The 12,793-nt window shown below is 59.2% G+C and overlaps 1 protein-coding gene across 7 annotated transcripts in view; it reads left to right on the top strand.

Annotated features, from left to right (window-relative positions):
• PFKFB3 (6-phosphofructo-2-kinase/fructose-2,6-biphosphatase 3) overlaps positions 1-12,793 on the top strand; it is an 86,691-nt gene that overhangs the window by 58,936 nt on the left and 14,962 nt on the right. For 5 of the 7 annotated variants that reach the window (XM_038530184.1, XM_038530182.1, XM_038530188.1 and 2 more), the window contains 8 exons: positions 1,572-1,696; positions 2,554-2,761; positions 2,990-3,136; positions 3,304-3,408; positions 4,842-4,971; positions 5,714-5,776; positions 5,913-5,977; positions 7,766-7,939. In XM_038530184.1, coding sequence (XP_038386112.1) covers positions 1,572-1,696; positions 2,554-2,761; positions 2,990-3,136; positions 3,304-3,408; positions 4,842-4,971; positions 5,714-5,776; positions 5,913-5,977; positions 7,766-7,939 — 1,017 coding nt within the window. Of the gene's footprint in view, positions 1-1,571; positions 1,697-2,553; positions 2,762-2,989; positions 3,137-3,303; positions 3,409-4,841; positions 4,972-5,713; positions 5,777-5,912; positions 5,978-7,765; positions 7,940-9,347; positions 9,371-12,128; positions 12,182-12,793 lie in introns of all 7 variants that reach the window. The other 2 variants (XM_038530183.1, XM_038530187.1) reach the window with 2 other exon arrangements.

Here is a 12,793-nt window from a genome sequence, read left to right as displayed (position 1 = left end):
GATTTTATTTATTGACGAGAGACACAGAGAGAGGGGCAGAGACACAGGCAGAGGGAGAAGCAAGCTCCATGCAGGGAGCCCGACATGGGACTCAGTCCCGGGTCTCCAGGATCACACCCTGGGCCGAAGGCAGGGGCTAAACTGCTGAGCCACCCAGGGATCCCCCACGCGTGCATCCTTAGGGGGTTGCTGAAGATCCATTGGCTTGGAAGGCAGCGGGAATATTCACGAGCGTTTCTAAGAAATGAGTTTGTATGTCAGGAAGGGCTATTCAACTAGTGGAAAATCAGGCCCGGTTAGTTTTCAGCACGTCCAAAGGAAGAGGCTCAAAGTACGGGGACGTAGCACAGACGTGGCGGTCATCGGAACAGAGGGTTTTGCTTGTGTCTCTTGGGTTTGGTCCTCATTCCCCTTGGTGGCGAAGCAGGGTGCAGCTGCACAGTTGGTGTTCCGCAGCGAGTGGGCCCCACGTGCTTGGCTGGGAGCTCCCCGCTTATCTCGTGCTCTGTTAACACATCTGGTCGTTTGCCCTGACCCCTCTGTGTTCAGAAATCCGGGGCTCTGCTTAAGCCCTGGAGCAGCTTTGGAGCTTAGGCCTTCCCGCTGCGCTCTTTGTGGTGGCCGTGCCAGGGAGAGAGGGATTTGGCCACTTAGATCGCTTTTCATCGCGGCCCGATAAATACACACGAGACCAGATTTGCCGTCTGACCCGTGCGAGCGTTCCGCGCTGCGGCGTTCAGCGCGCTCCCGTCTCCGCGCAGTGGTCACCTCCCCGGACGGCAGAAGGTCCGCGTCTTCCCAGGCAGAGGCCCTATGTCGTGGACCCCTAACTCCCCGCGGACTCGGGGTTTTGGAGAGTGTCCGCCTGTCTCACGGCTTGTTGGAGAGAGCACACGCAGGAACAAATCCTGAGTGTCCCTAAAACCTGCCCTGTTTCTCAGACATGTCACTTACTTACAGGAGACGGCAGGTCTGGGGGTCCTTCCTCCTTGACCTCTTTTGTGTGGGAGCAAACCTGAGGAAGGCCCGAGGCGTGTGGTCCAGGGGGAGAAGCTCTGACCGGGGCCGGGTTGCAAGCATGCGCTGCCCGTCTAGGGCAGGTGGGAGGAAGAGTCCCGCCTGGCGCGCAGGGCAGAGCACCGCTGGCACCCCCGAGTGCACCTTTGCGAGCGGGCCACCTACTGTCCACGCGCGGAACGTCATGGGTGCCTATCCAGAGCTGGGATTGAGGGTGGCGGTCCGGTGGCGTCCTGGCCACTGGGTTGATCCCCAAACGTGGCCCATTCAGATGTGTTCGTTAGAATCCTGTGGGTTTTCTGTTTCCATCCCTCCAGGCAGGGATCCTCTGTGTCCCTTGGGTGCTTTCCCCATGTAATCATCAGACTATGACTCAATCCCCGGTGGTTTTTTTTTTTTTTTCCCCCTTTTTTTTCCTCTTAAATGCCGGGTAGGATCATCATTATTCTGAGCTGGTCTGTGCTTTCCCTGTTTGCAAGCCCCAAATCCCGCTTCGTCTAAGCAGAAAGCCTTGCACAGCGTGATTCATCAGCTGCCTTTTTGTGGTGTTGCAGGAAGTCAAAATCTCCAGCCCGGATTACAAAGATTGCAATTCAGCAGAAGCTATGGACGACTTCATGAAGAGAATCAGTTGCTATGAAGCCAGCTACCAGCCCCTCGACCCCGACAAATGTGACAGGTAATTCATTCCTAAGAGGGGACCATTGCCCAATCCCCTGCGTTAGTGTTTTCTTGCTGTCCACGTGAAAGCACTTGCTCCTGAATACTCTCAAAAACTACCTTTTAAAATGTCTTTTAAAGAAGTCCTTGATCGCATGTGTTCAGTGTAAATGTCTCAGGTGCTGAGTCGAGGTGTGGAAAGTGCGTGCTGAGCGCCGTCTTGCTCCTGTTGCTTCCTTTCTGTTTTGTTTTTTTTTTTTGATTTTTTAAAGATTTTATTTATTGGGGATCCCCGGATGACTCAGTGGTTTAGCGCCTGCCTTCGGCCCAGGCCGTGATCCCGGGGTCCCGGGATCGAGTCCCACATTGGGCTCCCCGCAGGGAGCCTGCTTCTCCCTCTACCTGTCTCTGCCTCTTGTCTCTCTCTCTGTCTCTCATGAATAAATAAGTAAAATCTTAAAAAAAAAAAAAAAAAGATTTTATTTATTCATGAGAGAGCCAGAGGCAGAGACACAGGCAGAGGGAGAAGCAGGCTCCCTGCGGGGAGCCTGATGTGTGGGACTCGATCCCGAGACCCTGGGATCACGGCCTGGGCCAAAGGCAGATGCCACCCAGGTGTCCCTGTGTCCTTTCTGTCCGGTTCTGTCCCCTTGCTTTGCTCTTCTCCCCGTCTGGGAGGCAGCGGCCTTTCCAGCATGCCCTGCACCCTTCTTCTCAGTCTCTGAGCAAACACACACAGTCTGTGCCCTCACGGGGCTCTCGGCCAGATGTCCGACGTGGTGGTTCTGGTGGGGCTGAGTGTGTGCGCTCAGCCTGGGGGCCCCCGGGGGGTGTGGGCCCAGGGGCTGCCGCTCAACTGGCCGCCCTCCCGTGCAGGGACCTCTCCTTGATCAAGGTGATTGACGTGGGCCGGCGGTTCCTGGTGAACAGAGTTCAGGACCACATTCAGAGCCGCATCGTGTACTACCTGATGAACATCCACGTGCAGCCCCGCACCATCTACCTGTGTCGGCACGGGGAGAGCGAGCACAACCTCCAGGGGAAGATCGGAGGGGACTCGGGTCTGTCCAGCAGAGGCAGGAAGGTAGGGGGGAGTGCAGGGAGTCCCTGCATGTGTGTGGGGTTGGGGGGGGTCTCCAGGGCTTTGGGGGTGCATGTCCCTGCAGGGGCTGCTCCTCACTCTTCTGAGGATGGCAGAGTAACGTTCCTGACGTGGCGTGGGACAGGCCTGCGCCGCTTCTCCGGGGGGCGCAGGGTGGGTGCAGGAGCCTGAGCCCAGTCTGCGTGTCCCTCTTGTCCCGTGCCCTCCCAGTTCGCGAACGCCCTGAGCAAATTCGTGGAGGAGCAGAACCTGAAGGACCTCAAGGTGTGGACCAGCCAGCTGAAAAGCACCATCCAGACGGCAGAGGCCCTTCGTCTCCCCTACGAGCAGTGGAAGGCGCTCAACGAGATTGATGCTGTGAGTGCAGCGCGGGGTGGTCGGGGGTGGGCCCCACCCCCGGCCTTGGCTGTGGGAGGCGGGAGACTGGAGCCAGAGGGCTCGGAGGCTTCTCCCCTCCCCATCTGCTCAAAGTGAGAGCCCCTGCCGTGTGGGCTGGCTGGCGGTGACGCCCGTGTTCCTGCCAGGGCGTCTGCGAGGAGATGACCTACGAGGAGATCAGGGCCACTTACCCCGAGGAGTACGCGCTGCGGGAGCAGGACAAGTACTACTACCGCTACCCCACCGGGGAGGTACGTGCACAGGTGTGGCCGCGTGTGTCTAGGCCGGGCATGGACCTGGGGAGGCGGAGTGGGCAGGACGGGCTCTTGTATCCCGCCTCCCCCAGCGCCTTCGGACGCTTGTTCCGGGCACACTCACCCCCGACTCGAGGCTTCCTGGACTGAACCTTGTAAAGGGCCCCAGAGAAGCACAGTTGTATTTTCCCCGTGAGCAACAGCGGGAGGCGTGCTCCTCTGAGGAGTTCGTACTGAAGTCACGGGCGGTCATTCCCTCGGCTGCAGACCAGACGGCAGACGTGACATTGGTCCGCAGGCCGTGGGCACGAATCGAACTGAGGGCACGCGTAGCCCCATCTGGCCAAGTGAGCGCTGGAGTGTGGGTGGCACTCTGGGGGGTCTGTGCAGGCCACCAGGTGACATCTGCTGGCTCCTCGCCACCGTCTGCAGGCTGTCTCCGTCTCCGTCTCCGTCTTGCTCGCGCTCAGGGCGCTGACCTCCTCTGAGGCTCTGGCCCTCGTTCCTGGAGCCTGATTAGTAAGAGAAAGAGGGGGGACCCCAGAGGGAGTGGCGTGCGTGGGAGCCTCGGTGGTCTTAAGAGCCACGGGCCTGCCCCTTTCTTCCTCAATTTCTTTATTTTATTAAGAGGAAATGCACATAATATAAAACTTGCCATCTTGAAGTATATGGTTTGGCAGTGTTTAGTATACTCGGGATACCGTGTAACCATCGCCGCTAATTCTAGAACATTCTATCACTCCAAAAGAAACCCCAGCCTGTGACTGCCTAGCCCCGGCCCTGGTGACCACGGACTGTTTGTGTCTCTGTGGAGTGGCCGATTCTGGACGTTTCATGGGCATGGGGTCGTACAGCACGTGGTCTTCTGTGTCTGGCCTCTTTCACCGAGTTAACACGTTCAAGGTCCACGTTGTAAACCTGTGTCGGGTCGTCGTCCCCTCCCTCCCCCGTGCAGAGGATCAGGATGCGGTAGTGGGAGAGAGGATGCTCTGTGCAACTCTTGGAGGATTGCTTCTCCACATCCTCACCAGCATGGGGACAGTGCCTCTTGCCTAGGAAGCTGGTTGAGGGGGGTCCCCCAGTGCCTATGAGGGCTGCACCCCTGAAACTGCCACCGGCTGTTGATGAATGATCCCACATCCTCTTGTTTTTCTTTTTTTTAAAGATTTTATTCATGAGTGAGACAGAGAAATAGGCAGAGACACAGGCAGAGGGAGAAGGAGGCCCCTGTGGGGAGCCCGATGTGAGACTCGATCCCAGGACCCTGGGGTCATGACCTGAGCCCAAGGCAGGTGCTCGACCACTGAGCCACCCGGGCGCCCCTGTGCCCTGGTTTCTAACGATAGGAGGGGCGTGCTGGGCTAGCAGAGCCCCCACCCTGCCTGCCTGTGCCTCTGCCCAAACCCAGCGTCCCCGTCCCTGTCTTGCAGTCCTACCAGGACCTGGTCCAGCGCCTGGAGCCGGTGATCATGGAGCTGGAGCGCCAGGAGAATGTGCTGGTCATCTGCCATCAGGCTGTCCTGCGTTGCCTCTTGGCCTACTTCCTGGACAAGAGTGCAGGTGCTGCTGGCTACTGAAGCTTCCTCTTGGTGGTTGGGTAGGGGATTAGGAGCCAGTTGGGCTCCCCAAAACGGAGGAGGGAACTGGTCTTTGAGTTTGGGGTTGCTGCAAACCAGGCCTTGCCCACCAGAGCACGCAGGCTGGCGGCTTGCAGAGAGGCCTTCCCGGCCCAGGGCTTCCTGGCCACCCTCGGGATGGTCTGCAGAGCACCCTGTGATGCTCAGTCTGATGCACAGTGGACCTGCTGGCTTTGTGAAACGGCCCCAAGAGTCCTCAGCTGTTCACATCTCAGGGGCTCAGGGGCCCTGGGTCGGGGGGCCTGGGGGGGGCCGCTCTTCCCTTCAGCCCACCTGTAAAGAACAAAGCACCCAGAAAACTCTCACGAGACTTGAAATTTAAACCTGTGTCTACCCAGGGCTCATACCTAAACTGTTTGGGGAATTGAGAAATGACCCCCCCACCTTTTTTTTTTTCTTTTTTTGTAAATTATAATGTGTGAGGGTGTTTTTGGGGTTGGTTTTAATTCTGTTCGTTTGGCTGGATGTTGCTTCTAGGGCCACCTGCCTTGAGCAGGAGAGGCCTGTGTGTGGGGTGGGGGGAGGCAGAGATGCTCCTGCTCGGCCCGGACCCCAAGGGTGCCGCCACCACCACCACCACCACGGAAGGAGCTGTCCCTGGGGACCTGCAGGTGTCCATCCTCGAGGCTCCTGTCTCACCGTGAGGCCCTTTCTTTTCTTTTCAGAGGAGATGCCTTATCTGAAATGCCCCCTTCACACGGTCCTCAAGCTGACCCCTGTCGCTTACGGTGAGTACCTCGGCTCAGCTCCTGTCACACCCTGCACCCTTCCCACCCCCCGGGACGGTGGCTCCTGGCGTCTCTGGGGCTAGAAGTGGCCTGTCCCCTGGAGCCGAAGCCAACCTCTGTCCCCACCCTCCCCCAGGCTGCCGCGTAGAGTCCATCTACCTGAATGTGGAGTCCGTGAGCACGCACCGGGAGAGGTCAGAGGTGAGTGCGAGCCCGGTGCCCCCGGCCCTCCAGCATCCCCACCTTGTCCTCCATCCATCCTGTCCTCCGTTCCCAGAGGGACTCTGTGGAGTGACAGGGCCGGTGGCTGCGAGCCCTCGGGAGGTCCCCACATTGTGTTGCCTGTAACCGTGCGCCTGTGTCTTCCAGCGGGTTCTCGCTGGAGAAGCGTGTGTGGAGTTGGCCGGTCTCGACCCTCCCCTGCCCGCCTGCCTTTCCATCCATGCATTCCTGCCGTGTCTTTCTATGTGGCTTCCTTGCATCTTCTTTTTCTTATTTTCCCTATTTTCCTCCCCCATTTCGACTCAAGTGGGTATCAGAGCAGAAGATGCATTCCGCTCCTGCAAGCTTGACCGTAGCACAGCTGCTGTCTGTTCCTCTGGGGCAGCTAAGTCTCCTTTCTTCGGGTTCCAGAGTTACTGGTGCAAACAGGATGGGTGGAGGCGCAGAATTAGCAGGAAGACGAAAACCATGGAAAGGAGCCGGGGCTGGCCAGATGCTGTGGTTCGGGAAGTAGGGACTCGAGGGAGGCTGGATGTGGAAGGCTCCATCAGGAGACCCTAGGCCTGGTCATATCCGATTTCCCCTGGGGAGGCCTTGCACTTGGGGGGCAGCCTGGCCGGAGCCCCCAGGGGCCGAGCAGCGCGCTGCCCAGGAGTGGTTGGGAGGGAACGGCGGGCTTGCTGTATACCAGCCGTCAGACCGCAGTGCATCCGTCGCCCGCTGACCCTTGCTCTCACACCACGGCGACCGTCCCGTCTGAGCAGGACACCTGCCTCCCCATTCCCAAGTGTGGCCACAAGATTCTGGCTTGAAGATCCCAGCTTCCACCAGCGGTTGGCTGGCTGGTTGGCCATAGGGAAAGGAGGACGGCCAGCCTCGGCCCTGTGTCGGCCCCGCTCCCGGCCGTGGGTGGGGGTGAGGGCCAGACACTCTGCCTGACTCCTGCCGTGGGCCGGGGCCTCCGCTGGGCTCCGATGGCCCGTGGACACTGTGCGGAGCTGGGGCAGCGCCTCGAGGGAGACAGTCAGACCTCCACGCAGGCCGCGGGGCTGCAGGCTGTAGGGGCACAGGCCTGGGGATGGGCCCGGGTTCCCCAGGTTCCAGTTGCATTGTTACTTGCTGGGAAGGCTCTCGTTCGGCCCTGGCTTGCCGTTCTGCAAACCTCAGGTTTTCTGCCTCTTTGGTCTCCTTGGCAGGGGGTTGAAGCTCACGTTTCTGGCCCTAAGCCGGGGTGTCAGGTGTCGTGATGGGGAGCAGGAGCCACTGTACACCTGCTGGCTCGCGACGGGCGAGGAGAGCCCAGCACCGCCCCCTCCCCCTCCCGCTGTCCCCTCCGCTCAGGTCCCCTTTCCCCGTTCTCGGCGCTCTTGGAGGCTGGCAGCCGGGTCCCCTCCTCTGACCTCGACCTCGTTAGCTGCCGTCATGGGACGGCTGTCTGCACAGCTGGTCCTGCTGCTCTGCCCTCCCCTGCTTTGCGAGCGTCGCGTTTGTCCAAGTGGGAGTCTTGGAATGTTCCCGAAAAGGGGTTCAGCACGTCGTCCCTCGTTTGTGCCGACCAGGGAATCAGCACCAAATGGCAGCCCCGAGGTCCCGGGGCCAGTCACCGCGCTCAGTCTTGAGTCTGTAAAATCCAGAAGCAGAGAAACATGTTTTGTTTGGTGTTGGTTTTTTTTTTTTTTTTTTTTTTTGGTGTTTTTGTTTTTGGCTTATTTACCGCCCCACTCCTCGTAACTGTCGCCTTCTCTCTTTTGTCTTTGTCTCGCTTAGGATGCAAAGAAGGCACCTAACCCGCTCATGAGACGCAATAGTGTCACCCCACTAGCCAGCCCCGAGCCCACCAAAAAGCCTCGCATCAACAGCTTTGAGGAGCATGTGGCTTCCACCTCCGCTGCCCTGCCCAACTGCCTGCCCCCGGAGGTGCCCACGCAGCTGCCCGGACAAGTGCGTTGACCCCTTTCCTCTCTCACAGTCACTGTGGGTCGGGAGGAGAGCGCCCGGGGGGCCGCGGGGGGCCGCAAACCCAGGCCTGCGTGTGTGGGCGGTGGCGGGGGGCAGAGCGGGGGAGCGTGGGGGTGTCCCCCCGAGGTCGTGCACCCTGGGGTCCTTCCTCGCCGGCCGCTTTCTGAGGAGCTGGTCTCCATGGGGCAGAACTGGGCAGAGCAGAAGAAATTCCCGAGCATCTGCACCCCACTCTCATTCCCGAATGCTCTGTTGTCACACGAGATCGAAGACCAAGCCCTAGTCGACAAGCCTCCCTTCATTCAGCTCTGGGTCACCGGCCACGCGTGGCCTGAGGACGCCTCTTCTGTCCCAGGCCGATGGCCGAGTATCTGCCTCACGTGCCCCCGTGCACATTCCCTGTCGTAGGGAAAAGCGTGTCTTCCTCCAGAGCCGGGGTAGAGCCGCCTTCTCACGTGACACGGGTGCCACCTCACGCCACGTAGTAAAGACCTCAAAAGGCAAAAACCCCAGCTAGCTTTCCCTTGTGCCGTTTGCTGTGAAGATGAAAAGCTGCAAGATATTGGCTGTTGGGCGCTAGGATTTATTTTCAGAAGAGCAGCAATTGTCTTTCTCAGTGGCCACTAGGAATCTTTGCCACTACGTGAGACCTAGGAGTTTCCCGGGCACAAATTTGGGGGCCACCTCCAGATCTCCCCTCACCTCCACCCACCGTGTCCGGGCCCTTCGCAGATAATAAGCCAGAGGCTGAATCTCAAATTGGATGTAGGAGCTCAGTGCCGGGGCCCACAAACCCGCGTTTGGAGGCATGTTTAAATCTGGTGGTGTCTGGACTTGGGTCGTGGGGGACAGTGCCGGGCAGCCTCAGACAGGCCACCGAACCTCTTCAGGCCTCAGTTTTCCCATCTGTGGGTTGGGGGCAGGGAGAGATGGTACCTCCTGCAAAAGGCGGGTCATGCGGGGCGGTTTGTGCTGAGCCTCTGACACGTCGGTGTCCGCCACTGGCGCCAGCTGTGGGATCTTATCGTGTCTTTGCGTGAAAACCGAGGACTGAAGTGGTTTGTGGGTGACATTTGGCGTTTGCTGTGTGGGCACAGTTGGAAGTTGAGAGGCTGCTGTCACAGACACTCCGAGGCCGGACTGGCCTGGGCTGGGGCTGCGTCTGCAAGGTCACGGAGGACGCGCGGCTGGGGCTCCCCCGACTCTGACAGGACAGCCCTTGGGGGTGGTCCACCCGAATCCTCAGGAAGTCTGGAAGCCATTGGGTGGTGCTGGGCGGGGAGGGTCCACGGGGCCTCATCCCAGCAGAGGATGTCCTGGTTTCAAGTGATGCGGGGCCTGTACCCTGTCCCTCTACTCACTTCTCTCTCTCTACTTTTTCTCTCTGCAGCCTTTGCTAGGGAAAGCCTGTTTGTAAGTATTTTTCTCTGAATAATTTTGCTACTCGCACCTGTTTCTCCTTGCTTGCCAGTGTGGCCTCCTGCCTGATAAAATGTGGAGGATGAGGACAGTTCCTGTCAAATCTGACAGAGGGAGATGGCCATGCGGGAGGGGGAAGGGGACTCATGAATATTTAGAAAAGGAGCCAAGAAGCTATGTGGCCCAGCTGCCCTCAGTGCGTCCTGCTGCCGCCACTGGCCACGGCTGGCTCCTTCCTTGCCCGCACCTTGGGGTCCTGGTGACTGTTTGGACTTGCTGTAGGGCATGGCTAGACCTGAGTCTACTTTTTCCCTCGGAGTCAGAATTTGGTGCCAGTCGACGATGCCTTATGCCCGATGCATCGGATGCATCGTCTTTGAGGGTCTGTGCCTCCGCGGGGAGAGGCCTTTCATGTTGAAAGGAAAAGTAACTCAGGGCCTAGTTTGCAAGACAGGAGGACAGACTCTGGGGGGTGGGGGTGGGGGCTGCAGCCCTGCAGCCTCTCCCTTCTGTCCCAGCAGAGACCCGCTTCCCTCGGGGCTCCGGGACCCCGGCACTCTGGGGAGGTCTCTTTGGGGACCGTGGCTGTGGATCTGGTTGTCCTGTACCAGCACCTGCTTAGCCGTGATGGTCACGTTCAGGATTGGGTGCAGCATTTGAATCAGACCCGTTGGTTTCCCATGTCCTTTGCTGGCGTTCTGCAAGGCATCTCTGGCTAACCGTCAGCTGGAGCAGCTGCTAGATAATTCGGTGTCTCCAGGGCTCCTGTGGCCCCCACCAAGGAAGGAGCCCTGAGGCCTTCCATCCTGGAGTTCCATTAACAGCCACCATGATACCCACCTGCCCCGGCCGCTCAGGGCATTATCTGCCCATTGTCCCTTTTGCCAGTCGGGTGACTCGGTGAGCTCAGCCTGGGGGCTTAAAAGTGTGGCTTGTTCTTGGAAAACGGTTGTTTCATCGTGCTTGGATCAGGGGCCCCCACCTGCAGCGGAATCTATTTTGCGATGCGGCTTGTTTGCATATAGCCCGTGTCTTTGGGCCTTAAAATACCCTAGGAGGTCCGTGGGGGGCAGTTCTGGCCCTTTTTACCAGATGACCCAGAGTCAGGCACTTGCCTGTGGCCGTCCAGCTAGTCAGTAGCACACCCGGGTCTCCTTCTCCTGAAGGCCGACCACTTTCCCTCTGCTGGCATAGTCTGGGCACAGTCCGGGTGCTCTCACCTACCCCTGGCCCCGGGCACCTGACGTCTGCGGCCCGTGGGGCACTGGCCAGAGCTGTTGGGTGCTCCTTTCAGCTCTTGCAGCTTCTCCCTTGCAGCTGTCCTCTGCGCCTAGGCTGTGTTTACTTACCGGGGGCCTGTCCGTTAAATTCAGTCTTTAAAGACAGACTGTCCTATGTCTGGTTCCTCCTGGAACCCAGGCGTTGCACACCGAGTGCTTCTAGAGCAGGAGATCCCCTGCCGTGAAAATCAGCCTTTGGATTTGGAGCCTTCTACTTTTGCATCTGTGCATATCCTCTTCTTTTTGAGTCTCATGGCCTGGTGTTGCCAGGAAAGAGAGCTTCCTGCTGGGAGGAGGGTCCCCCTTGGGCATCTCGCCCACCTTCTTTTTTTTTTAAGATTTTATTTATTGGGCAGCCCTGGTGGCGCAGCGGTTTAGTGCCGCCTGCAGCCAGGTGTGATCCTGAAGACCTGGGATCGAGTCCCACATCAGGCTTCCTGTATGGAGCCTGCTTCTCCCTCTGCCTGTGTCTCTGCCCCTCTCTCCCTCTGTCTCTATGAATAAATAAAATCTTAAAAAAAAAAAAAAAGATTTTATTTATTGATTCATGAGAGACACACAGAAAGAGGCAGAGACACAGGTGGAGGGAGAAGCAGGCTCCCTGCAGGGGTCCTGATGTGGGACTCAATCCTGCCAGGATCAGGCCCTGAGCTGAAGGTAGATGCCCAACCGCTGAGCCATCCAGGTGTCCCACCCCCGACCTTCTAAGGTTGAACTTGCCCCTTCTCCATGGCTCCTAATGCCTTTGGCTAGAATCCCTCCAGGTCAGCAAAAAATGTACCCTCTGGACCCATCACACCCTGCATTCCACTCCGGGGTCCCGGCATCCAGCCCAGCCTGGAAGGGTGAGCCCGTGTCTGAGACCGCAGGCCCCCGGTTTTACGCCTCCATTCAAACCGAGCCGGGTTTGGATCTTGGTTTTCCTATCTGACCCTCTGTCTTTGGAATTCTGGGCGAGGTCCTGCCATTCCAGGCTCTTCTGTTTTCTCATCTGCAAGACGGAGACGGTAACGTTACGAGGCGTTTTGGTGGTGACGCTGCAGGTGCAGCGCTTAGGATACCCGGCACAGAGAGCGCGGGGCGGGCAGGAGCCGTTAGTGTAGGAGAGTCCGCGCCCCCTGCTTTGCTGCGGTGCCTGGGGTGCTGGGGTTTGGCTCCCGCTGCACTTTGATCCCTCCTCCCCATTCCTCTGCACGGGCCCGGTGGGGTGTCTTCTCAGGAGCAGCAAGAGCGCCAGGACTGGGGACCGGGGGGACCCCTGGGGCTCTCCGGGGTGTGGCCTGAGCACACCCGGGCTGGGCGCAGCGCCCTGCAGTCCTCCCCCGGGGTGGCGCCCGTGCTCTGGGGCCGGCTGGCCGTCGGGCGGCCTCGATTTTGAAGTTTCAAACGCACACGAGAAAGAAGCTCCTACTAAAGCTGTTTTCTGTTCTTTTCTGACATGCTCTTCCCTTCCCCCCCACTATGCTTGAAAGACGAACTGTTTGTCACATTTTCTCAAAGTTTTCTCCCTACTAACCTTGGAAAGGTAAATGGCTCGGTGCATGCCCCTCCCCGTCCCCCCCACATCTCCCCGAGTCATGGCATCTCAGCCTGCCAGGGCATCTCGGTCTGTGTGAAGACTGGCCATTGTCAAGTCTGTGACTCATACACCCCGTGCCGGAGAACACGTGTCTTCCAAGAGCCGCACCATTGTCTGGAGGTCCTCTCTCTCGTTTCCTTGTTTCCCCGTTTCCCTCCACATGGCCTGAGCCAGGGCACCATGAGTGAGTGATGTGACGTGGCCTGTGCCTGCAGTCCCCAGTGTCATTGTTGCATCTGTCATCATCCGCGGGCGCTCCAAGCCCTGGGCGTGAGAGGTGTGCGGGCGGGCTCGGGCCAGCAGGTGCGGCGGGAGCCCCCACGAGTGGCGGGGTGCAGGCTGCCAGGTGCCCCCCGGGGAGGCCCCCCGGCCACAGACGCCGCGTGGTGTCCTTGTGGCGGGGGGCGGCCCGGGCTGGGTGGGGCTGAGCACGGGCTTGCGTAGCCCGGTGCTTCCCACGAGGCTCTTCTCTGCAGATGTCCCCGGTCCCGCACGGCAGGGGAGCCGGCCTGCGCCATCCCTGGACCCCTGCGTGTCTGTGTCCCCGGCTTCCGCCCT

The sequence above is a fragment of the Canis lupus genome, chromosome 2 (genome assembly GCF_011100685.1).
Source record: "Canis lupus familiaris isolate Mischka breed German Shepherd chromosome 2, alternate assembly UU_Cfam_GSD_1.0, whole genome shotgun sequence".
NCBI lineage: Eukaryota > Metazoa > Chordata > Mammalia > Carnivora > Canidae > Canis > Canis lupus.
The sequence above is the reverse complement of the archived record's forward strand: the minus strand, read 5'-3'. Positions and strand labels throughout refer to the sequence as shown.